At 42.0% G+C, this 26,944-nt stretch overlaps 1 protein-coding gene across 1 annotated transcript in view; it reads right to left on the minus strand.

The window, feature by feature from the left end:
• Aldh1a2 (aldehyde dehydrogenase 1 family member A2) overlaps positions 1–26,944 on the minus strand; it is a 79,519-nt gene that overhangs the window by 15,966 nt on the left and 36,609 nt on the right. The window contains exons 3-7 of the mRNA XM_028865615.1: positions 26,689–26,829; positions 24,559–24,688; positions 18,334–18,395; positions 16,208–16,336; positions 15,974–16,087 (exon numbers count right to left, since the gene is read on the minus strand). Of these exons, the coding sequence (XP_028721448.1) occupies positions 15,974–16,087; positions 16,208–16,336; positions 18,334–18,395; positions 24,559–24,688; positions 26,689–26,829 (576 nt within the window). The remainder of the gene's footprint in view (positions 1–15,973; positions 16,088–16,207; positions 16,337–18,333; positions 18,396–24,558; positions 24,689–26,688; positions 26,830–26,944) is intronic.

The raw sequence follows: 26,944 nt of genomic DNA on the forward strand, positions 1-26,944 counted from the left end.
GTACCACCAGGCTCACCAATGTGTGTCTCCCCCAGATCTCTCCAACTATGTACATGCACGGTAATTGCTTCAGGAAAAGTCCCGGTTGCCAATATTGTGCACTAACTGGGTTGAATGTCTTTGTGTTGCACTGTAATTCAGCCTCATAATCATGTTTTTTTTTTCTTTTAAGAAAAAATGTCCTCATTCTGAGGAAACAACCTTTTTTTTGTCACAAAGTATTTTTGTCCAATGACAGTTTTCATGTCTATAGTAACTATACAGTCCATGATCATGAGAAAACAATAATTTGTTGTTTCAGAGAAGTCATATCTCTGAAAAACACAGAATTAGTTTCTTGTTTTGAACAAAAATGTTACTCATTAAGGTGTAGTAAATACTAAAATCTGATTCTGAATATTAATAGACTGATTTTGGTTCACCAGCCAAAGTTTTCCTTGGCTATCCTTCCAGCTAGGCCTCTTGTATCCCTAGGCGAAGTACCTAGGAATACCTGGGCTCATTAAAGGCTACGTTTCCAGAAAAGCAAATATGCTTTCTCTCTCTTCTGAGAAGAAAACACACAGATGCAAAGGCAGTCTCTGGCCCTTTGGTCTGGCAGACAACAGTGTAAAGTAGAAATTATGTCTAGCGCCTGAGACACTAGGAAGAGGGAGGAACCTGTCGATGGGCAGTTCAAGAACCAGCTGCTCTTTAACTCCACGCCATCACCTACGAGTAGTCCTTGAAGACTTGGCCATTGGTGACTGCTTGCTCTTGTGAGGAATTCCCATGTGCTTGGCTCTCTCTGCTCTTTGTAATTGATGTGGGTACATTCTAAAGTCTTGGGAGATAAATAAGTAAGTGATTTGTCAAAGAAGACAGTTACTGGAATTCATGAACATGTCATTCATAATGTGAGTCTAGGGCAGACATTTACATGTCCTGATTCATTTATGCTGCCCACAAGCCCCTGGGGGACATATTATCTCACTCTAGAGAACAACAGATTTAAGAGTCAGAAAGTAATAAACATTAATTAGCAGGTCACCTAGCTGCTCAGTAGCAGGCTGACTGTAAGGCCAAGCTTAGGGGCCTGCCCATCCCTCCCTGTTCTGTCCTCTGTTCTGCCTCCTTTTCTATGTCACTAAGGAGGCAGTGTGTGTCACAAACCACCAGATCTTATCACCACACTCCAAACTGATGGGAAAGGAGAACAGCAGCTCCTGTATTTAAGAAAGACGTTGCATGAAAGGGAAGCCATGGATTTTACACCGAGCAAGATGTTGACTAAATGCTTAGGGCCGGTAAAGAAAGTGCCAGCCTAGCTGGCCTGCTGTTCTCTGAGCCTCACTCCCTGACTCATCAGGGATGAATGGACCACCAGACTGTTCTGTGAGGGGTCAGGTTTCGCCACTAGGTATGTTGGCCAATGATTATTTTCATGGCTCCAGTAACTTTACAGTCTATGATCACCAGAGAATAATTTCTCCTATGCCAGCCTTTCCTTAGAAACCAAGATTATTTATGATAAATATTGCGGGACAAATATAGGGTAAATAATGCCTTTCTTCTTTGTTTCTGGACAAAGGTCAAGTTGTAGTTCAGCCTCCAGGAGAGATGGATTTGGTAGCAATGAGAGAGGCGCTTCCATCTGGGGTGGTCTGAGAACAGAACAATTCTAAAAATCCACCTGCTACAGAATGCCTTCATTCAGCGCATTCTCACAGTTCTACTCTGTGGCAGGTGCAAGGCTGACTTAGTCTCTCACCAACAGGGAATGTGCAGCCAGAGAGACTCTCATGTAAACCTAGAAGGTATCCAACAAGTGTGGCTCGCTCTGAAGTGCACTTTGAAAAACCTGGCTCTGATTTAATACTAGGCCCAAATAGATTAAGCCACAAAGGTACTTTTACATTAATGTGAGTCTTCACTACAACCCACTCAGTTAGGCCACTCTGATCCTTCCCTATGGAACAGGGCAAGGATGCAACAATCTTCATCAATTGCAGGGGCAGGCATCATAGGCCTACCCAAGGTGTTCTTAGTTTACAGATCAAATTCTCTGACAAATATACCGCCAACACGTGACTCTTCCATGGATTGGAGAGTGGGGAGAGGTTAAGTGACTCCAAACAGGAAGTATTCCTCACTACCATTACTACAAAGGGAAAACAGAACCAATGCAAGCCCAAAGCAGGGGAAAATGGTGTGCTTAAAATTAGAGACCAGGGCGAACCTGTGCTAACATGTCTGCAAGCCAGGAAAATCAAGCTAAGGTATTTCATACACAATTCCTCGGAAAGGTGTCAGGCTAAACCTATGGGATTCGAACGTCTAAGGAGCAGTGATTGTAAACAAGACAAATCCCTGGGGTTGACTTCCCTTCTTAGGTGGGAGGGTTGGAGTGTAGTTCCACAGGAGCATGCTCCACACCCTTTCCTACGTGTCCAGAAGGCGGGAAGTGCCTTGTGTATAAAGGAGGCTTAAGCGTCAAGATAATGGGCACACTGTATGAAAGCTAGGCCAATTTGAATGAAAGAGGCAATGTACAGATGAAAAGAGAGAGAAAAGTCATACAGTTTGGGAAACAATCTTGTAAAAGGCATAAATAGAGCATAAGGACCTGGTTTTCAGGCCGTCATCTTTTGCAATCTGAAAAGGTTTCACAGCACACTCTTATCACCCCTTCCCATCTCTGGGATGATGTGCCTGGTAAGCATAACCATATGTAGGTTTCTGGAGTAGTTTGGTCCCTAAGGATTCGAAATCCTAGGCTTGCCAGGCACGATGGCCTACACCTTTACAGCTAGCACCCAGGAAGCAGAGTCAGACAGATCTCTAGTCTGGTTTACTTAGCTAGTTCCAGGCCGGCTAGAGGTGCATGATGAGATTGCCTTAAAAGAGAAAAGGGAGGAGAGGGGAGGGGAGGGGAGGGGAGGGGAGAGGAGGGGAGGGGAGGGGAGGGGAGGGGAGGGGAGGGGAGAGGAGGGGAGGGGAGGGAAGGAGGGAAGGGAAGCCCTGGGTACTATGAAGTGGGCTTGCTCCTAGCAAACTTCAGTTTGGAATGGCCCCTTCACCTTCCCTGGCTTCAGCTTCTTCACCTGCAGAATGAAAGCTCAACCCAGCAGCAAATGCATCCCTTAGCACTCTGGTTAACTGGAGTTTAAAAGGACAGATGGGACTCCTGGGGCCTGTACTCACTCAGAAACTGTGTTTTTCTTGCCATAAGGAACAGAAGTAGCTTTTTCCCAAGAGCACCACAGCTGTTGAGGCCAGCAGAAAAGCTGGTCTGTTTTGAGTTTCCCCACACAACCCTCCTTATGAAAGAGTAAGCGATAGCGAGGCTATCATTGTTTCCTAAGGCGGTACTCCCTGCAGAGACTCCAGCTCGATCCGTGTTCCCCAAGCAGGCACGGTGGTGAGTGGGGGTTCCCACACACATGTGAAACTGGGCTAATTCTCAGCAGGAATGTTGGCACAGACCAACTCTGCCTCCCATACTTGTTTGAATAGACTTCAAGATTGATATTAGGAGTGTCCCTACAAGAGCCGCAGAACTCCAGAATCCTGTTCGCGGCAATGCGACAGTGAGGTGAAGGTAATTTGGTTCTTCACAAAGAAAATAATTTGTTATCCAGGACCAAATGGGGGGAAAAAAAAGAACACAAAAGGCTTTCTAAGGCCATGTTCATACAAGGTGTTTGCTCTCTACAGTTTCTGAAGTTGGTTACAAATTTTCACAAATTAATTACCTTAATTAAGGTGGGTCCCTTCTCAGAGCTAAGATGCCTTTTCAGAAACAGAAAACAGACCTGGACAAAAGATCTCAGTCCACTTTCTGAAGATGCCCGCTTTCTCTAGTATATGTTCATTTCTTACTATACCCCAAATACACTGACTGATTCTCTCCTCTTCCTTCTGGACTTCCAGTGCTGTACTTCCTGGTTCCATCTTAGATGGAAATGGCAAAAAAATACATGTAGCGTGCATTTCTTGTCCTTCTGAAATACCAAGAAACAAACCAAATTAATCTGTTCGATTTTCACCAGAAAGAATCAGAACCCAAGGCAACTTTTCTGTGGTAACAGCAATTTGAAAACACTATCTGTGAAATGCAGATTATGCAGATTATAGAAATCAATACAACCATGAATACACATCTGGCCTTTGTTCCCACAATTCTCTCCACTACCCATCTACCACTGGAAGCCCACGAAAACCACATGCGCTTCCTGGAACAGGCTCTGGGTCTTTGAACGAGAACCCCTTCATCTGCAGGCAAGGCTTTCGTCCCTCAGCTTACTGGATCAAGTCCTCACAGACCTCCTCGGGGCACCTCCTGAGCTGCTAGTTCCTTCTCCCACCTTCCCTTGGTCCCATCGCCTTCCATCCCACCGTGCCTTGCCCATAACGCTCACCCTGTACTAGCTTACCAGCTGTCTGTCTTCCTTCCAAGACTGTACTTGTCAGTGCAGGGGCTCTAGCTGATGTGTGTGTGTGTGTGTGTGTGTGTGTGTGTGTGTGTGTGTGTGTGTGTAGGGGGTGTGTGTAATTTTCAGTCACATTTGCTGAGTCAGTGAGCCCCAGCAAGGCTTGTGAAACCTCTGGTCATGCGGGTGACAGAGGTGAGACGCTGTAGAAGGCCCATTGCAGGCTGAGCTTGCAGCTAGCAGGGTCTTGGGCTCCCTCTTCCTCCTCTAGCTTCACATCTCAGGCAGGGGATGCTGTACAGCTGGAAAACTGGCTGTACCTAGGGAGCCCAGGCACTCACAGCCTTTTCTGAGTCTGGGCTCTACCTTCAGAGCGTACAGCCTGGGCTTCAGGGTTCATAGCTGTGGCTGTTTTTCCAAAGAACCCAAGAGTATTCAAATGTATCCTACCACTAAGAACCATGGGAGCAGGCTGGGGACATAGCTCAGAGGCAGGGTGCTCACCTAACATGTGTAAAGCCCAAGGTTCAATTCCCAGAACAGTAAAAGAACCTGGGGGAGGGGCGTCAAAAAACAAAACAAGCCGAAACCCCTCTTGGGGGACAGCTGTCCCCGCTCATCACAGCTCCATTCTAATGATACTGTTAACCGAGTGCCTCTTCTATGCTGTTCTTTTTTTTTTTTTTTTTTTGGTTTTTCGAGACAGGGTTTCTCTGTGTAGCTTTGTGCCTTTCCTGGAACTCACTTGGTAGCCCAGGCTGGCCTCAAACTCACAGAGATCTGCCTGGCTCTGCCTCCCGAGTGCTGGGGTTAAAGGCGTGCGCCACTACCACCCGGCCTATACTGTTCTTTTTCACACACATTATTTTCATCTTCACAGCAACTCTGAGAGGCAAGAGTTATCCCTCCATTTTATAGGTGGAAGAAATCAGGACTCCAAGAGGTTTAGGAATGACTTAGTGATGGGTCCCTGTGGAGTAACAGAGCCTGACTGGACCTAGAATGCCCACAGGGAGCTTCGAGCTTTTCCCACCACAGCCTCTCTCTGTGGTGGCTCCTCTTCTCTGGATGTGCTGTGACAGGGGGTGGAGGTGGGGTGGGGGGATCCTCTGCCATGCAGGAGTCTGACCATTATGCACAGGATCTTATGACCAACCTAGTCTAAGTCAGCTGTCTGCTCCACGTCATCCTTCTGTTCCATAACACTTCTTTATTTCAGATCAGTAAGAAGAAACTCAAGGTTTGATTTCTTACGTTGCTTTGATAGGAAGAAGTGCGATTTACTCAAGTCAGAAAGATGCATGTCCCACTAACTAGCTGAGCTACAGGGACAGGTTTCTTAGGACCTGACCATTCAGCCTCAGCCTGGAGAGAATTCCTGCTTCAGCAAATCAGCAAGGAAACCAGACTTCCTCAGTCAGAAGAGACAGAAGCACACATCCTCTTAGTCTTTGCTATTCGTGACTGAAGAATTTTAAAAAAGAAAAGAAAGTTCACAATTAAAAACCTATACAGTTGAACATTTTGTCACATCAAACTAGTATTTTTTCATTAAAAATCCTTTGATTCATTACCTTTGCTGTTTTGTTCTGTTTTAAGGAAAAAAAAAAAAAAAAAAAAAGGCCGAAACTGTTCCAGACCACAACCTGCCTATGAGGGATGAGGCCAGAGAGAGAAGAGAGCTGACCTAATTCATCACTCCAGCAGCGCAATGGGCTTGCATCATATAACAGGACAGTCACCCAGCTTGGGAAATGAAAGGGGAACCCCACTGCGTGAATTAGCATCAGTGGCAACACAGCTGTTAGCTACAAACATTGGCCTGGCACACATCAGTCAGACTCTCCTGTAGTCTGCTTTGATGGTCTCCCTACTATCTTGTTGACTAATGATGAAATCATGGTTTTGCTACTCTAACTGAATGAAAAAAATACATCATATCAAACAAAATGCAAACCGTCTTCCTGTACTTTGTTGAAGATGTTTATTGACTCTGTGTTTATAAGAGGACTTTCATAGTCACTTATTAAATATTTACACATACTGCTTATGTATTTAGCTACATAAGGAGGAGTTAATCCTGTCTTGAATCAGAGTACTGTTTGCTTTCTGAAGGTTTTTGCTAAAGTAAAATGGAAAGCAGCCACTTCAACTAAGCTTCTAGTTTCAGACTGTTGCAGATGTTTTGTGATGTGTCAACAGGTTCCCTATCCCTGGAGCGATCCTAACAGAAGCTATGATCAAATCTACTTTTAAGTGACATGTTCGATGTAGAAGAATCTATGTGATTTCCCAAGTAATCAACAAAGTCCAAAAAGAACAGATGAGTTACAACTTGATTTTCATGTTCTAGATAAGGTCCCGTGACATCTGCCACTGATGTCATTCAGGGAGAAAACAAGAAGATACCTCAAAAGCCACAGAACTGGTTCCCCTTTAAATGAACATAAACCTCCTTGAGAAATAGCAAATGTATATTCGATGGGAAAAAGTTAGCTGAAACAATGTGCACTGGAGTGTGGTTCTCAGTGTGGTACATGTTCCGACCAGCCAAGCACGTCACAGGTCTACTTCTACCTGATTCCCTTTCCCAAACCATCCTGGCTTCCTCCTTGTCTTATTCAGTGTTTTACTATGGTGAAGAGACACTACCCAAGGCAACTCTTCTAAAAGAATTTAATTGAGGAGAGCTTATTCCATTATCATCATGGTGGGGGGTATGGCAGCACACAGGGTACTGGAGCAGTAGCTGAAGCTACAGCTTGATCCACAAGCAGCAGGAAGAGAGAAAAAGAGACTGAGCCTAGTATGGGCTTTTGAAACCTCAAATCCTGTCCCCAGTGACACACCTCCTCCAAGGCTACACCCGAATCCTTCTAACCCTTTCAAACAATTCTACTCCCTAAGTGACTAAGCATTCAAAAAGATGAGCTGGTTTGGGTTATCTTATTCAAACCACAACACTCCCTCTACCTCTCTTTCCCACAGACTATCTCCACCTTTTAAGCATGAGTGCTCAGTTATTGAGTATTTTCTCCTGTTTTTATAAAGTTATTGCCATCAAAATCATGTGGTGTCGGTGAATGGAAACACAGACAAGTGCAATAGAACAGTCTAGAAAGAGCCAAACAAATATGGATACTCATGCTTGAGAAAGACACAGGGTAATGCAGTGGAGGAGAGCATCTTTTCAAGAAGTAGTGGCAGCTACAGCCATTCATATTAACAAGAAGGAATGCCAATCTCTACCTCATAACAAACACAAGAATTAACTCAAAAGTGCATATACCTAAATGTAAAGCAAAACCAAAAATCCTCACATGGAGAAATAGGAGGCAATCTTTGAGCTCTTAAGTCAGGTAAATGTTTCTTAGACATAGTGCCAAAACCCTGATCTATAAAAAAAATATTGCTGGACTAGAATTCATCAAGCCCAAGAGCAACTGGTCTCCTCCAAACTACTGTTAAGACGATTAGAGAGAGACCACAGACTGTAGGAAAGAGCTGCAAAATATAAACAACTTGTACCCAGAATTCAAAAGTAAGAAAACAATATTCCCCTTCCCACGGGGCAAAGATGAAAAGAAATCCCACCAAAGATAGTGCATAGTGACAAATATATAAAAGAAAAATGCTTAATTGTTGAGAATTCTAAATGAAACCACACTGATATTAATACCATCCAGCTATCTGAATGGCTTAAATTAAAAAGACTAACCATATCAAATGCTGGTGAAGATGTAGGGGAGTTGTAAGTGTTTCCATTGCATAGAAATATAAAATGGTATGAGAATCTGCCATGATATAGCCATTCTATCCCTAGATACATACACACACACACACACACACACACACACACACACACACACACACACAGGTTAGGGGAGGAAACAGGAAAGATTTGTCCATGAAAAGGTTTTTATTTGTACTAAACCCAATCTGGAAGCAACTCAAATGTCCATCAACAGTTGACAGGATAGTCAAGTTGTGATCTATACATAAAATGAAATATTGTTCAGCAGTAAGAATCAGTAGAAATATACAGCAACACAAGTGAATCTCAAATTAATTATTCTGAGAGAAACTAGCTATTGATACTGTCAGTGTCCATTCACATAAACTTGTAGAAAATGAAAGTAACTTAGTCAAAAAGTATAAAGTACCCAGAAGTGTAGGGACTGGGATGGAGGGAGATGGGAGAAGACTTCTAAGTGTGGTGACTGCATGCACTCTGAGTGAGTTTGTGCTCTCATAGGTGGATGGCTCCACATGCCTGCTGTACCATGCTCTACACTTTAAATACATGAGATCTACTGGACCTAGACTATGCCTCAATAAACCCATTAGCAACAATGTACTAAGCAAGTAAAATGTTATGGTATAGGTTAACTGTGCCATATAGCTCTTGGTTGTCCTTTGTGGACTACTAGCATGAAAATTACTTTGAACCTATGTGACTGACTAAGGTATGGCTTAATAGTTTTTAAAGTAAAATAGATGCACTGGGGATAAATAAATTAAAATTTAACATAATCAGAGCCTGGAAGGAATGATGAAAAGGAGTAGAAGAAGTTCAGGGGAAAACAGAAGCAAAACTAAGACTGTATCCGTGCTGAATAATCTGTGATTTCTGGAGCATAAGGAGGCAACACTTAAGGTTTTCACTCCAAACAAGTCAGGTGTCACAGCACGGGAGCTCATCAGAGCTTGCTGAGCAGCACTGGGTCATGTGGGAAGAGCCTGGAAGAAGGGCTGCGGTGAAACTGTGCTTCTAGAAGACGATGTGGGTGGCCTTCCATGTATACACATCTTGTTTCAGCACAATCAACACACTCAGCATTGTGAAGTTCTAAGTGGGGTGTGGAGTGTGACCCATCTAATCCAATCCTAGCAAACCACTGACTCTTGACCATGGGTGAAGAATTCCTAGAAAAGTTTATTAAAATGAGGATTCCTAGACTCACTGCCAATTTCAGCTTAGGCCAGAAACTCTGGGTGAAGTCCTGCAACCAGAATCTGAATGAGGCCTCACCAGCACCACAGCGAGGTGCTCCTGAACAACTGCTGAATGCAACAGTATCTACAGTACGTGTTTCTTCTTCCTAAGTCCCCCTTGCCACAGAATCTCATTTTGGCAAACCCTGCTTGAAAGAGTGGCCCCTACTCTAGACCACAGCAAGGAATCCTAACTGAATTTTTCAATGGGTACCAAACTCTCTTCCTGGGCTACATTCTAAGCAGTCCACTAATTAACCTAAAGGATTTAAAAAAAAAAAGCTTATTATGCAAGCTAGCACTTGGTCAATTTTCCAAAACATGAAACAGAAGAGAAACACACATACACTGCTTACTAGAAGCCAAAAATATCTGTAAACTATTTCTGCAAGCCACAAAACAAACAAAAGGGGAGTGAAGCAGCCAGAGGAGAGTGGGAATTAGCCTTCGACAGACATTCTTTGCAAATGGAAGTTTCATACTCAACTAGTGTTTACTAAAATCTTTCAACGTGCCAAGCAATAACGGTAGACCTTCCAAATGTATTGTCCCAACCCACAAATAAGCCTGTACAGAGTTACTACAAGCCTGCCAAACGTGAAAAATGAAGGACAGGAAGGAGGCCAAGATCATACCGTGAGAAAGCTGGGTCCTAACCCTTGTCTGGGAGAATCCATTGGCTCTTCTATTATACCAATGATTCTCAAACCGTGGGTCATGACCCCTTTTGGGGGGGTGTCAAAAGACCCTCTCATAGGGGTCATACATCAGATATCCTGCATACCAGATATTTATATGATGATTCATAACAGTAGCAAAATTACAGTTAAGAAGTAGGAACGTAATAACTTTATGGTTGGGGGTCACCACAACACAAGGAACTGTACTAAAGGCTCGCAGAATTAGGAATGTTGAGAACCACTGTTTTATACCGTACTTCCCCAAGCATAGATTGTCCTACAAATGTCACTCAGAAATAAATAGAAAGTTGGAGTGCTGGTACACACTATTAACTCCATCATTCAGGAAGTAGAGGAAAGCAGGCAGATCTCTGTGGATGTGAGGTCAGCCTGGTCTGCATAGCGAAATTCCAGGACAGCCAGGGCTACAAAGTAAGACCCAGTCTCAATCCCCCACCCCGTAAGATCCCCTCCCAAACAAACAAAACAGCAAACAGCTGGCTATGGCGGCACATGCTTTCTCCTTTATCCAAGCACTCAAGATGTGGATCTCTGTCAGCCTTCCTCCAACTACAGAGAGTTCTAGACCAGCCAGGGTTACACAGGGAAACCCTGTCTCAAACAAATAACAACAACAACAAAGCAAACAAACAAAAATCCCAAGTAACAATGGTGGCTCATCTTCACTGACACTTTGCTAAGAACCAGCGCCACACCAAACATTCCACTGCACTTTCTTTCACCCTTTCAAGGCACGAAGTAGGTAACAATCATTCCTAATCTGCAGACAGGAAATCTGAGGACTGCAAAGACTGCACAGTAACAAGTCCTGTGACGAAATTCGTACAACCATAATAGGCATCTAAATCAAGTTGAGGTTTCACATACAAATCTGGCATATGTAATCTTAATTGCTCTTCTTAGTGTAATTTGAACCCTATGTTTGAATTTCTTCCCGAAAAAGTACAACTTTATCTACTGCTTTCCAGAGCGAGGCAAAGTACAGTGCATCGATAGTGTTCTTGAGTAGTGCTTTATTTTCTAAGTAAAAGATCAAGGGATATTAACTCGAGCTGAAATAGATTAACTTCCTAAGTGAATATAGAATTCTAGGAGAGTTTTTGCTTACCACAATGCTAATTCAACTGATCATGAATTGTTCAACTCAGACATGATTTTTGCTTGTTATATCACTGCATAGTTTTGCTGATGGAAATTAATGTGGTCCAATGTGGCTGAGTACCATAAGCCGAGGACTAGGATGATGATTTGAGGGAAACAGTGACAGAGAAAAATCTCATCACTTATCTACTCTCACATACTTTATACTCTTTAAGGTGAAGTAACCCAGCAAGAACAAGGAGGTCCCATGTTCACCAGTCACTGGGTGATGAGATCTGGTGCAGGCTAGACCATCAACTGTGGATGACATTAGGAAATCAGACATATACTGACTCCTCAGGAGGTCCCACCAGGTGTGGTCAGTTTCAAGGTTGTGTTTGGCTCCCTTCCCCATCTTCCACATCATCTTGAAGAAACTTTGCAGAACGGGTACTGGATTGGTATGTAATCTGAAGTTTGGGAATTTTAAATGTCTGACAAAAGTAGAACTATTGGAAAGATAAAAAACAAAAAACAAAAACAAAAACAAAAATACCTGCATGTTCTTGCCAGGATGCATCAAAAGCTAACCTTTCATTGTGCATTGCAGAAAAGTATGCACTGACCTTTCAGAAGATCCTGGTCCTGGCATGTGGAATTGATCCTGAGACATGACTAACACCAGCGTCACTGATTGCACACTAATGTCAAGCAACACATTGCTCACAGGGGTCTCCACAGCTGGGGTCCTTTCCTCCATGGTCTCTTCACAATTTGGTTCCTATAACCTGCAGTTTCATTTTCTTCAGTGGTAAGATTAAAAGGAAAGTAGATCCAAATCCTTCCCAGCTGAGATAACCATAACAGAATTAAGAGGTAGAATTACCATTTCCTTAAACATTTGTTTTCCTTTTTGGAGAATGGCTCAACTCAATGACTATGAGCACTGGCTGCTCTTGCGGAGGACCTGAGTTTGGTTTCCAGCACCCATATAGTGACTCACAATCATCTATAACTCCAGTTCTTGGATTATGACGCCCTCTTTTGGCCTCTGTGAGCACTGCATGCATGTGATGCACATACATACATGCAGACAAATATTCATACATATAAAAAGAAATAAATATTTTTGAAAAAGAATCCATCTCAAAAAATAAGGGAGGGGAAATGATGTTATTTTCAAAAAGCACTTTTTATTTTTTAATGAAGTAACTTTTTATTCAAGTTTAAATATCTTGAAGAGTGAAATTTCTCTAGATGCCCAAGATACAAGGTAAATTCACAGGGAAATTTTGGGTTCTATTCTATTAGAATGCATCTTTAAAAGCAGGAAAATTTAAAGGAAACAGTCTGATGTCATCTCCTGCTGTGTGCTTCCACACCATTCTAAGAGCTGCTCAGAGACTGTCCTGTAGGCTACCTTGACATGCATGTTTCACTGGTGCATCCCCAAATCCCAACAGTATATGGTAACTTGGTCCTCAGTAAAGGTTAGTGAAATGACTTAAGATAGCTGGGGATCGAACTTTAATTGTTGTGTCAGAAAATGGTAGATAAATGACCTGTCCCAGATCAAACAACGGAGGTACTGAAGATGAATCCTAATTTGAGTTTTAGAAAAAAATGAATTGGAACACTGGTGAAAGTCTTTCAGAAATAAATACTTTTAAATGCTTCTTGAAATGAAATAGTTTTCCACTGAAGAATTTGCATCATCTAAAAACTGTGTTTTTTGAGAGCTGGGCCTCGTGGTTCACATCTGTATGCCTTGAATTTTCTAGCCTAGGGCTGCAGGATTGTCATAAGTTTGAGGCCAGCCTGGCCTGCAGAATGCAGAGGAAGACTATTTCAAACAACAACAAACAATAAATGAAGAAATAAATGCCCTCTGTGAGATGCTATCCCAGAGTTCAATGAAGCCTGCCTGCTACAGGCACGTACAAGCCTGCAGTCAGAAGCGGTGCAGCACTGTCTGCCGCAGGGACTCTGGGTATGGCCTACAGCCTTGTAATGTACGAGCATGTAGCAGGGCGAGTAACTTAACCTCCCAGCTGGGCTTAGCTTACCCCTGCACCTTCTTCAGCTGCTGAGGAGATGTGGTAGGATGACCAGTACTTGGCTGGCATTAAGAAGTATTTGCCCAACCAGTGTTGACTGTTAATTTCCAAGGTTCAAAGCCAACATCAGAATCATCCATTTTCTACAGCTTTATTGAGATTCTTTCATGCCCTCTAGGACATTCCTTTTGATGTATGTGATTCAGGCATTTTAGTTTATTAACAGAACTGTGCAACTCCCACAATGATTACAGTTATCTAAATAGAGGACATTATAACAAAGCCACAAGAAACTTCATATCCATTCACAGTCATTCATCTTAGCCCCTAAAAATCACTAATCTGCTTTGAGTCTGTACATTTACCCCTTCTAGACACTTCTCAATTAACTATGATCATAAAATACATAGCCCATCATTACCAAATTCTTTAAGTTCCATGCCTACACAGTTGACTCATGTTATATATATTTCTTTCCCTTTTTAAATTATTGAATGATACAACATCTGTGGCTTTATTACATTTTGTCAACTCATCATTTGATAGACATTTGGGTTGTCTCTACTTTAAGGAATAATGTTATAAACAGTTGTGTATAAATTTCTGTATTGGGCAGATTTTGTCAGGTGCTTTTTTATGTCTATTGAGATGATTGTGTAGCTTTAGTCTTTTATTCTACTAATACGGAGTATTAAATTGATTGTTTCTCTATATTAAACCAAACTTTCACTCCTGGATAAATTTCTTTTGGTTGTGGTATATAATCCTTTGTAGATACTGTTAATTCTGTTCGGAAGTAATTTATTCAAGATTTTTGTCAACCATAGTCATATGAGATAAAGATGTAGGTTTCTTGTGATTCTGTTTAAAGGTTGCCTGCATTTTTGCCTCAGTCTTTAATTCAGGATTCTTTCCAATGGCTTGCTTTATAGATGTTATTTTCTAGTCTGGTCCTAATGGGATGCAGGTGCTCTTTAGCATCTAGTCTTTAGCAAATACTTCTAAAGCAATAAACTCAGCGCATCCAGGAAGAACATTTCCCTTTACGTCCACACTTGGGTTCATATGTTTCATACACTGCGAAATTATGATAGCAAGTACAAGTCAAATTAAAGGTTGGAAACAGAGGATATAAACTCTCAACAAATATAATTCAATCATTTTAACTGTAAATTGTCATCGAAGTCTATTAATCTTATACAAAATCACTAAGAGTCCATTTAACTAAATTATCATTAACTTTGCATCACCTGACTTTAGGAAGCTTCTAGAGCTGCTGTCAGGTATGCGGGCCACCAACACATGTGGCTATGGACCACTTGCAACATGGATAATGGCACTAAGTTGGGCTAGAAGTGTAAATCATACACCACATCTCAAAGACTACATAGGAAAAAGAGAACGTCAAATATGGAGTTACCAATTCTACAGTGACAGGCTGAAATAATGTTTTATAAACATGGTGTTAAATATGTTACTAAACCCGATTACATTTGTTTCTTTTCCATCTCCTACTCTAGTTGACAGACACAGCTCTCATTCTTCCTACTAGGCTACACCGCCGCAGAGCTGAGGGTATCCTACATTCTGTGCTGCTGTCATCCGGGGGGCTCCAGCAAGGACCCCTGTAGCTCTGGAGCAGTGTGAGCTCACAGAAAGGGAATGAGAACAACATTTCCAGTTCCGTTATCCAATTTGATCCTAATCAGGTGCAGGCACTCTTCAGCATCTAGTCTCTAATGACATTTGAAAACTCTTATATCATCTGAACCTGAATCACAGACATGACGGAACAGCAGATTTGTGACGATCAGGAATCTGTAAACCGCCACTCATATTGGCCTTGCTGTTTTTGATAGGACTTTCTAGATAAAAACAGTCTTTACATTTTTCACTATGTGGAAAAAATAAGACTTTTTTGATGTACAAAAAATGACATAGAATTCAAATTTCAGCATCTATGAAAAAGTTTTACTTGCACACAGCCTCCTCACTCATTAGTATATATATCATGCATGCTTGGCACCAGTTGGGCATAGTGGAGTAATTCAATAGAGATCTTATTGCTTGCAGTCTCCAGCACTTAGTATCTGGCCTTTCCCAGAAAGCTTTGCACCCTATGGCTTAAGAGGCACTTGTACCCACAGAACCTGGGGAAATGGAGAGAAGGGGAAAGCAGACCCTGGAATCTCCACTACACACCAGTTCGGATTTCCAGCTTCTTTACTTGCTTCTGTCCTATATTCTTGACTAAAAGTGTCCAGAGCCCCAACCTCTGAGGTAGTTTTTACACAGACAGAATCACATAGAGTCAGCGTGCACCTCTGCTTTCACACTCAGTGCTATACAAACTGATGGGTGCCCCTTCAGGGGCCTGGGGACTCACGGTGGGTGTCGAGCCTATGGCTACTATTTGCAGCATTTATTTATGTATTTATTGTGTATATGTATGTGCATGTGCATGTGCACCAGAGGACTTCAACTGTCTGTCATCCCTCAGAAGCAATTGTCCTTTTTTTTTTTTTTTTTTTATTTGAGGCAGAGCCCCCTCCCGCTCCTTAAACTTGCCAAGTAGCTCAGGATGGCTGGCAAGCAGTCTCAGAGATCTGCCATCTCTGCCTCTCCGGTGCTGAGATTAAAAATGTGCACCCCTACACCTGCGTTTCCAGCAATCCCCTTTGCTCGTTCGTGGGACTGTCTCTCAGCCCGTGGTCTCTCAGGTACTTACCTCAGTAGAGCCTGTGAACGCAATCTTGTCTATGCCAATGTGAGAAGCTATTGCCGCCCCTGCTGTTGGTCCATACCCCGGCAGGATATTGACGACTCCGGGTGGAAAGCCAGCCTAAGAAACACACATTGGAGGATGGTGCGTGTGAACATCCCCTTTCAGGCTGCCTGGGCTCTGCTTCACAGGTTCCACATGAAGGAGGCGAGGCAGGCCCCTGCAGTCTGTTTTGCCTACCTCCTTGATGAGGGCTCCCATGTACAGGGCGCTGAGCGGTGTCTGCTCTGCCGGCTTGATCACCACTGTGTTACCACAGCACAGTGCGGGAGCGATTTTCCAGGTGAACATCAGCAGGGGGAAGTTCCACTGGAAGGGAAGAGCGAAGTTAGTAGACGGGGGAACTTTCTCCATGACTTTTTTTTCAAGCTGTGACTTGTCAGTTTGTCAGATTTTGAAAATTGTCCTGAACATAAATCTTCTCCACTGCCAAGTGTAGACCTTTGGGATTCTGATGGCATCATCACTCTGAAGAGGGTAACAGCACTGGCCTTGAAAATTTCTTTCTCTCTGGTCAACGCATTACACGTCCACTATCCACCTAAAGCAAGCTCCTGCTGAAAGGGGGTAGGGAGTCATTTTTTATTTTTGTTTAGCTCTACTTTTTATTTTGTTTACATATTTCTAAAATTGGGCTTTGTTCCAAGTTTCAATATGTGAGTTTTTCCCCCCTTAAATTTAGGATTTTTACACCAAGATTTTCACATTGGCATGAAAAATGTTTTATGTATATCAACAAGAAACTAAAATCCTAGCTATCAATTATCATTAAGGCCATGTGAATTTCAATGTGGCATGTTTGCATGTATTGTCATAAAACGTACAACTATAAATTGTATAAAAAAATGTACCTATCAATGAGTATACAAAAATTTTATCAGCCTCCTTCCTACTGCAAAAAACACCATGGAAACCAAACTAAAGCATCTTTATGAATATATGAACGTGGGGATTAACACTGTTTAAATGACTTTAGTAGAATAGTAGGCTTGTATGGTCATAAGCTCAGGCATGGACTCCTTACTATCAAGTGTCATTGATAATTTCAGTAAGGAAGGAAACAGCACCCCTGGTCCCCGGCCCCAGCCCCTGGCCACACTGTGTCTGTGCCTGAGGCACCTCAGCTGCCACCCTTGAAGGATTCTCACTGGCTCTTGCAAGCTGCAAAAATATACAAGTGTCTTGCCTTCACCAAACACCCAATTTCTTTCCCCCTTAGTTGTTTATAAACTTAGGAGTCCTTGGTGATGTTTTAATTCCATCTACAGTGTGTAAATCTTGGAGGCAGTAATTGAGGGAGGGGTTGACAAGCGCTCTTGCCTTGTGAGGAAAGCTGTGGTTCTGAGGATCTGGGGAGCACAAGAGGAGCAGGTTTGATGCTTACAGAAAAGGTAGCAACCACGGCAAGGGACGGGGGTCCTGAGGGGAGGAGAGGAAGAACTTCAAACCTTTCTCTTTCCTTTCTTCATTCTCTAATGAAGGTCACAAATAAACCAGAGCTGACTAATTGAACTAATATTAATAAGCCCCTAAGAATCTTTGGTCCCAAACTCAAAGATTATTCTTGAGTCATTTCTCTCTGTTTTGCAAGAGAAAACTTCTTGTCTTATCTATACTGGAGTTTGATGTCAGCACCCCGCCCCCCTCCCTGCTGAAATCCCAGCCAGAACTATGAGATAGTACTGTTAGAAGCTTGAGTGACTCTTTGTATTGTGCCAAGGGTGTGTATGGGAGAGAGCGAAGAACAGTGTTTAATGTTCCAATCCAAACACTAGTCACTACATCTATTTTTCTTTACAAGATAGGAAACAGCAGGGGACGGTTTCAACTTTGACTGTGATGTTAACTGTACTGCTGTGTCTTCTGAAGCATCTTCTCTCTAGAGTCTTGTGAAAACAGACAGTGGGAAGAAAGGGATTAAGAGACCATATAAAACAATATGCTGGAAAGATGAGTTGCCAATCTAAAACACAAACAAGCAAATACAACCACATATTAGTTTCCCACAAGCAGACAGACATTCATAACCAAGGGTGGGTTATTCATACACTGTACTTTGCTTTGCTTATTTTTATCAGGAGAATTCCGTGACTTGAGAACTCAACTCATGGTAATAGGCCCAAAACTCTATTCACCTGTTCAAATAAGCATTTACTGGGAGGCTGTTAGAGATATGTCAACAACATGAGCTCAAGTTTTTCTTCCCAGTAATGGAAAACACACATCACCAAGGACCGTGTTTTATGTGTCTTGAAGAGAACTGGGTCAAATGAAAATAAATACGAAGTGTGAGAAGATACACTCACGGGGATGATCTGTCCGCACACGCCAATGGGTTCGTGTCTTGTGAAAGTAAAATAGTCGCCATCTGGAAAACAAGAAGCGCCATCACTCCACAAAGCGGGTTAGGTCAGGGGGAATTCAGAGGGAGGACTCAGGTGGCCGCGAACCAGAAATAAAGTTGAAGCACATCCTAGTCACCACGCACCAAAGCTGGCACCTGGCATGTGTTCATGTGGGGGTGGCTACAGACAAACCTACCACGTGGACAGGATGCCAGAGGAGAGGACATCTACGACAAGATGAAGGACAAGCTTATGATACGCAAAGCAGGATTAAAAGAGGAAACTTAAAACTGGAACACATTAAAAACTCAATTTTATGTTCAATATTAACTCAAATAGAATAGTTAGCTGATTTAAATGCTCAAGTACCTCAAGTTTTTAAACAGCTCACTGGGTATTTTTCAAAATTAAAAGCCACTAATAGTGAAATGCTAGTGAGCACATTTTTTTATGCTGGGCAGCTGGAAAACGTGAGGAAGAAAAGTAAGACATATTCCCTCACTCAATGCAGTTGTCACAGGCACAACCTGGGTCTTGGGGACGTGGGCAGGTCCAAAGTTCCACCTCAGTGAGGTATGACAAGAGGGTGCCCTTGAATCCCTAGGGGCTTGGAGGAAAAACTCGAGAAACATTGACCAGCCTTGAGTATCTTGTAGGAATAGTAGGGACTTCCAACAATGGTCTAGGAAGCCCAAATCAAATTCTTTAGAAAAATGCTGTTGCTTTTTCTCTGGGTACTTTAAAAAGCTCGTTGGACCAAGTCTTTGTTTCCTTCTGCTGATGGACTCTGGTTACTTGACTAAAAGCAGCACCCCTAAGCCCCAAGGAAAGTGAGGCTCCAGCTAATACTCAGAGAAGCCTCACCATTGGCACTGAGGGTGAAGGTGGGGACCGGAGGGCGTGGGGGAGACAGAGATAAATGACTCATTAAGCTGTTAATCTTTGTCTCTCAACACATCTTAACTACTGACGTTTATCACCCAGGGTTGTTTCGTCTAAGTTCAAAATTATGGTTTTGAAATAAAGTCTCTCTGCTCCCCCGTCCCCCCCCTTCTCACTCCCCGCCCCCATCTCTAGTCCTTCTCTAAATTAGCTGCCATCTATTGCCTTTGTTTCCCCAAGGCTTTCTCTGCAGGAGTTGATGTGGAAGGTTCTCACCACAGGTGTGATCAAGCTCCACCCCTCCCGGCATTCTCATGGAAAGCTAACTGGACTCAGTCCCGTGCTCAGTAACAGTACTAGGTGACCTCTGCTCATACTGCTGCAGACAATGCAAAGATAACACTTTGTGTACCTTAGTATATCTTTGGGACTTGTTGATTAAAGTGTATGTGTCTTTAATGTTTTCACAAATGTTTGCCAACTCATCTTGTATAAAAAAATTATAAAAAGTTCTAACAACATGCTACGGTTTCTACTCTTTAATCAGTTTTCTGAATATCTGAATTTTAGCCAATATGAAAGCTGGGAAATGGCAACTTGTTTTGCATTTGATTTTAAATCGTGTTTAATGATATTTAAGGATGAACGTACTAGCCATTTTCAATTTTTCCTTCTGATTTAAAACCTTTGCCCCTTTTCTATTGGGTCCTTCGTTATTTTAGTTGTTTGAGGAACACTATGACGATCAAGGGGATTAGGTCACTGCCATGTTATTGCCAAACTTTCCCCAATCTTTGCCTTGTGTCTCGGCCTTGTCTAACAGATAACTGGCTTAAACGGAGGAAAGAAGGAAAGCAGGCTTTGAGCAGGTGGGACAGGGAACTGATATGCAGGAACTACCCATAGGACGACAATATTTAGTCCAAGTGGTACTAATCAACCAAGATCAACTAATCTGCTGGGCAGCGGTGGCGCACGCCTTCAATCCCAGCACTCGGGAGGCAGAGGCAAACTGATCTCTGTGAGTTCAAGGCCAGCCTGGTCTACAGAGCTAGTTCCAAGGACAGCCAGGGCTGTTACACAGAGAAAGCCTGTCTCAGAAAAACAAAGAACAACAAACAAAACAAAACAAAAAACCAACTAAACTACACCGATTCTGTATGGAGACACCTTACAAATCTTCAGAATAGATACCATCAGCTGCGCCAGCAGAAGTCACTGCTGTCCATCAGTTCATCACTCTATGGCAAGGGCTTCCACCAGGAGCAGCAACACTGATGGATACTCTATAGAATTCCATTGGCAAGAAAAGCTCCCACACTAAGCTCTGATTTAGCTAAGGTGACACACTCAAGTGGCCCAATTCAAAGCACTGAGTTGGAGGTGGGTCAGTCATTGAGATGAGGACAGATGGATGCAAGAAGTAAAGGGAAGATGAATTGAAGAACACAGTGTTTACTTTAGCACAACTGGAGGAAATGGACGGTTCAGAGCAAATTCTCTAGTCACCCACATAAGCACAACACAGTGATTCATAGGTCCCCCATCTCTGTCCTACATATGCAAGATTGTAAGGGTATCATGTAATGTTGAAAGCTACTGAAAAATGAAAGCAAGGAAAGACAAATGTAGACAATAGCTTTAGAGGCTGATCTTATGGGGAGTAAACCTGACTTGATAATTGTGTCCTAAGAGACTGAGTTATGGAGAATAAAATGTACTTGACAATCTGTTCACAGATTTGATACACACAGAGCTAAAGGCTGGCACAGAGAGGGTACTGAGTCTTCCAGTCCTCACAGCTGGTTTCACGAAGTGCTAAGCAAAGAAGCACAGGGTATCTTGGCTCTTGAACTTTTCTCAAGAGAACACTGAGTGGAAAGAATAAAGAAAAGGCCCTGGGTTCTGTGAACTCAATGGGTGCTCCTATATGTCCAAGGGACACCCCCAGTTGGGTGATTTCTGGAAAACATGAGAGATGAACCTTCTATCGGGTCCCTTGGGGGGGACTAATGACTAGAGCCCCTTCATAGCTCTCAGGACCGTGCTACGAGTCCCCCAGCTTCTATATCCTGTCACCAGGGCCAGTCCTCTGAGAGCCACCGTCCTAATCTTTTCCAGTGTCACTGGCTCTATCACTTGTTTCATCTGCCAGGTCGGCTCACTCCTTAACAATGCACACAGAGCTACTTGCTGGCCTCATTTCAAGGAAAATTACCAAGGACACGTTCCAATGATTTGTAACATTTTTCTTCTCATATTCGTTAAATCTAAGAATTAAAATAAAATACGTCTACTCACTTACTACTGTATAGAACTAGTTTTTCAGGCTACCCATGCTCTCTAGATGCTACCTGGTGCCTCTCACACTTCAGTGCTCAAACGAAGCACCCAATGATCTTGGTGAATACATTCTGAACCCTTGGGTCACGAAGAATGTGAGAGTCTTACAATTGGATATCCTATTGTGCTCTGAACTTGGTTGAACAGTGCATTCATGTCTGCTGGGTTTGTACACACAGTAGGTACATTAGGAAAGGCCTCTGTCCTAGAGGAGAGTACAGAATAAATCGATTTGATACTTGTGAAAAACTGAGCCACTCCCTATGTCCTTTGTTGGGGATTTAATAAAGTTACACAGGCAGAGATGGGGGAGACAGACAGACAGAGAGATGGAGACACAGAGAGATATTAATATTCAGATAATTAAAAGTTTAAATATTTGGGTAATTACTTCAAGGCAAACATTACTTTTAAAGGCAGAGACTAGAAAAGCTTTAAAAATTTTTAATGTAGCTTTGATTCTCATATTCTGGCACATCCTGGACATAAAGTCTAATGATGTAATTATAGTAAAAAAAAAATCTTAACGTGTCAGAAATCGAGATATGTGATATGAACCTCAAGCTCATGGTGATAACAACCATGGGCATTTCAATAGCTGTAGCAAGTCTTCTATACCCAGTAACAATAAAATGAGCTCTTTCATAACGTGAGAATTTATGCACAATTGAGTGAATGGACACCATCTTCCCATCTCTAACGTTCACACAGAACTACTCTGGGTTTGGGGTATAGCTCAAGGCTAGGGCATTTGACTGCATTAGAATTATTAACAGCAACCCTTTAAATAAGCCGAGTATTAAACATTTAGATCCAAAACTGTATAGAACGTTTCCATTCTGTATTCTAGCAGATTCCAGTGTATGTAGACACCATGCAGACCTGTCTGAGTACTTCGCAATAGTAACAAATTCTGTGGGTGCTTATTCAAACAACAAAACTTTACATTAGCATGAAGTGGCACTAACACTTTTCCTCCCAGGGATCTACAGGTAGATTCTAAGAAGTGACATTACATGCTCTTGAGTCTTGTATTAACAGGTCTCAGCTCTATCACCATTTCAGTACACAGCCTTGAAAAAAAGTTAGTTTACTCTTCTGTAATTGGTTCCTGTATCTATAAAATGAGATCAGACTTACAGATCCCTTGGGTTCTCTGCAATGTCTTCAAGAGGTTCCTTGTGAAGGGCTGACTTCACTGCTTCCTGTCACCATCCATTCAGCTACCCCCTTTTTTATCAAGTGACTACAGCAAACAGCCCTCACTCTCATTATGATTAACCAGAATTTCAGATTTCACCCATGCATTCACTATCGACAGTACCAGAACGAGCTGACTGAAGGCAAAAACTCAAGGTCTGATCATTATCTGCATTTTTGGCTCATTCTTCAGTTTAGCAGGTAAAACTGGAGTAAAGATGAAACATAAATAACTATATGACCCAGGCAGTTTTTAAACGTTCGCTGTATGGGCTGTATGTTGACACATCATAAAGCCATTTTATAACAAAATTCAGCTTAAAGTATGGATCCCATTTTCCTATTTACTATGAAATCAATAAAATCAACACTCATTTCGAGGAAATTAGGGTACCACAGCTCCTCTTTCACTCTTAGCAAACTGTAAATAAGTCTGATTAGTCTTCCATCACAGGGAAGTACGGGCAGGAAAGGAACAGAGACTCTTGATTTGAGTGAAAAAGATCAAAAAGGAGGAAATTATACTTCTCGGGGCTGCTACAATAGAAGAGATAAAAAATGAGCAAGGAAAAGTATCCAATAAATCGAAGTAATGATTATTATTAATCATCCTAAGTAGGAGTTGCCACAGGAGGGTTAAAGCACAGGATTTATGGTCAGAGAGAATGGCTCCACTGAGTGCTAGGCCAGGAAATAATGGATAGTGTTATAAAGAAAATAGCATCAGAGCCCTTTGGAATCAAACTGATATTGCATAATTCTGCAATAGCAGCTAAGAGTGGGTCTTGAGTGAGATGACTAGAGGGTGGTGGGCACAACTCCCAAGTCAGAGGAATGGCACCTGGTTGAAATAAGATCTCTTCTCCCCTTCCCAAAGCCTTCAAGCAAAAGGCTGTTCTTCAAGAAGACAAACAAGGTAGATATTTGTTCTCTATACCCGATGGCCCATCTACAGTCAATATACACAAAACAAAGCCATAATTCCTAACACATTTACTAGTCAAGTAACCTTGTTGAGACACTAAGTTCTTAGTATCTCATTAGGCATACACTCTTTAATTCCAGTTTGTTTTACAGGACTGCATAGTTATTATAGTCTAAATGTAAAAGAATTTATTTCTTGTGTTATAAAGCCAAACAAAAACTGGGGATGTTTTGCAGATAAAATCAGGTAACACATAAAGACCACATGACCTTCCTAAATTCTGGACTTTACTATGTAAAAATCAACAATGAAATCAAACTGATATTGAATTATGGTGCTGCAAAGGACAAATGTGAATGGGCTGAACCAATCTGAGAATAAATATCTAAGTAATGAATGACCTCTCTTACCCAATCTCCCCTCAGGAGTCCCCTGGTATCAGACTGACAACCATGAGCTGGCTCCTCATGTTATTTGGTCTCTTTCCTATAAAATTTCTTCCATTCAGTAGCTAAAATAGATCCCCTTCTGCGGAATCCCCTTCTGCTCCAAACGCTTCCATTCTGAGGGTCTAAGCTAGCTCTTAGCAGCTAACCCTGCATAGCTATCCCCTAGCTGACTGATAAACTGATTTAAGTGGCCCTCCACACTTATATCTATACACAAAAAGAGGGACATTGTTAGAGTTAGTGACATAATCTGTTTGGCCCTATGCTCAGTTCAAGCTGCCCCAAGTGTCTCATATCTGCATTGTGGATGGCTGCTCTTTGTGTTTGGTGAAGTATTTCCGGCAGAGCTCCACATTACCCTCTTTGACATACTCATGTTTCACGCACCTACAGGAATGGTCATTCCATGAATTTTATCAGCCCAGCCTGCATAATACCGCAGGGTTTTGATGACTCCCTGCAAATCGATGTAAAAAGCTTGCAGGAATGGCTTGCCACCATTTAGGGATTCCATGGTCTGTAGGAAAAGAAATAGAGAAGCGTTAAGTCCTCAGAACTTTGTAGTGATACACTGCAGTGAGTCTAATTCTACAGAAGAAGAAACAAGGAATAGAGGGAACCTGGCTGTGTATGACTGGTGATGCCCACTTGTTCAACTCCGCTTTCCCAAACAGGAAGGTGTCCAGTCCTAACAGACTTGCTTTAGTTACTAGTAAAAGACCACAATGGACATACACGTGCTCTTCTTGTGCCTGTGTGTTTTCCTTATCCACTGTCCAGACATATAAACACAACGCTTCTTTAACTGATGATAAAGAAATGCTCTGCTTGTCAAACCACCTTCTGTTATATTAATGATCAGAGCGGAACAGGGATCTTTCTGAGAGTGCACTAGTAATTCGAATCCACAAAGAGAAGCAGGGATGTCGGTTTTGTGTGCATTCAATGTGGATATAAAATGTTCTGCACAGCTGCCAAGACCCCTGCTGAGAAGTGAAATATTCATGGTGCATAGCAAGCTTATTTATTACCACCAAATAAACAAGATCTCCTCTGGGGAAGCCCAGACTTTAACAATTTAAAGACTGGTTTTTGTAAACATTTATGTTAACAACCATTATGTATTAAGAGTAAAGTATCTGGTCCATTTATAAAAATAGCAATAATAAACAGCTTTACATTATAAACATTATTTTAATGACATGTTCCTAAATTGATGAAGTCTGTTACAAAAACAATGGCCACTGAAACAATGAAGTAAGACTATTTGCACTTGAGGCATACTAGGCTGTTAGAAGTTTAACAAAAGGAATAAACAAAAATGGATATTTATAATTTCATGTTTCTCTGTAATAGGGCATTATATAACACATACGGGTATAAAATTGTTTAATTACTGAAAAAGTTAAAGCTGAAATATTTTCCATTCAATGAAGTTAAATAATACTATTACTGACAGCACAATTTACCTACTTAATCCACAAAACAAAGCTCATTTTAAAGTGCTACTTGTCACTCTACATCGGCTCACTTTTACAAAAGAAGAGCCAGTAATTTCCTAGTCCTTCTAAGAACACTTACATGTCCAAATTAGACAATACGTTTTCTAATGTAGTTAGCTAACAAAGAACCAAGGTCTATAAAACAGAAAAAGTGGCGCCCATAACCAGTTGAAGACCATCCAAGGATGGATCCCTGACTTACACTGCCTACATTCCTAATGGTCCTTAGCTTCAGAAAGTCTTCATTCTCAAAGAAACTAGCTATTTGGAAAAGTATTTCTTTGTATTATTTAGAGTGTATGTGAGGGGGCATGAGCACATGAATACAGATGCCCGTGGAGGCCAAAGGTCTAATTCCCTAGAACTGGAATTTCAGGAAGTTATGAGCCACCCTATGTGGGTGCTGAGAACCAAACCCAGGTCCTCTGGAAGAGCAGTATTTACTATTAACTGCTAAGCCAACATTCCAGTCCTCAAGGTAACTTTTATTTTAAAAACAACAGCAAAAACAGCCAAAACCACCAGATCAGAAGAAATTCCTGTGTGTGTTGGGAGTGTGTGTAATAGTTCTAGTGAAAAGAACTGGCAAACTCTCTCATAATTCTGAAAAAAAAAACAAAAAAAAAAACAAAAAAAAAAAAAAAAACCCAAAATGCTAGAACAAATGGAGTAGAATGTATGAGGGTCCACATCCTTCTTTTCCTATTAGATTTTTAAAAAAGCCACTTGGCATTTGTCTTTTACAAACAGCCTGGAGGTCCTGTTTCTTGACGCTTTTGTTTTGCTTGTCAAGTGGATGTGTTCTGCTTTGCTTATGGGAGAAAATGAGAAAGGAAGATCCTTAGTAGTGATGCAATGCTATGGCTTTTTTTCCCTTCAAAATGCCACCAAGAGCTTCCCCAAAGATCTCTCATATTTCATATATGTACTATTCATTTCCCCAGCTCCACAGAATACGTTCCAGTTGAGTGGTCACTTTGGAGTAGAAACGTAACTGCTTTCTTAGTTTACTTACTGCAAGAACTGCCCTGTCCCGCTCCACCAAGTCTGCAAGCTTGTCCAGCAGACGTCCTCTCTCAGAAGCGTCCATCCTTCTCCACACTGAACCAAGAGAGAAGGCCAGGCGGGCTGCCTGCACTGCCTTGTCTATATCCACCTGTTAAAGAGGAAGAGGCTCAACTGAAGAGAGACACTCAGTACACAAGAACTACCTGCTGTCATCGAAGAAGGGATGCTTGAACCTAAGTGTGGCATCTAGAACACACAGGCAT

Source organism: Peromyscus leucopus, chromosome 7, assembly GCF_004664715.2.
Source record: "Peromyscus leucopus breed LL Stock chromosome 7, UCI_PerLeu_2.1, whole genome shotgun sequence".
Taxonomy (NCBI): Eukaryota; Metazoa; Chordata; class Mammalia; order Rodentia; family Cricetidae; genus Peromyscus; species Peromyscus leucopus.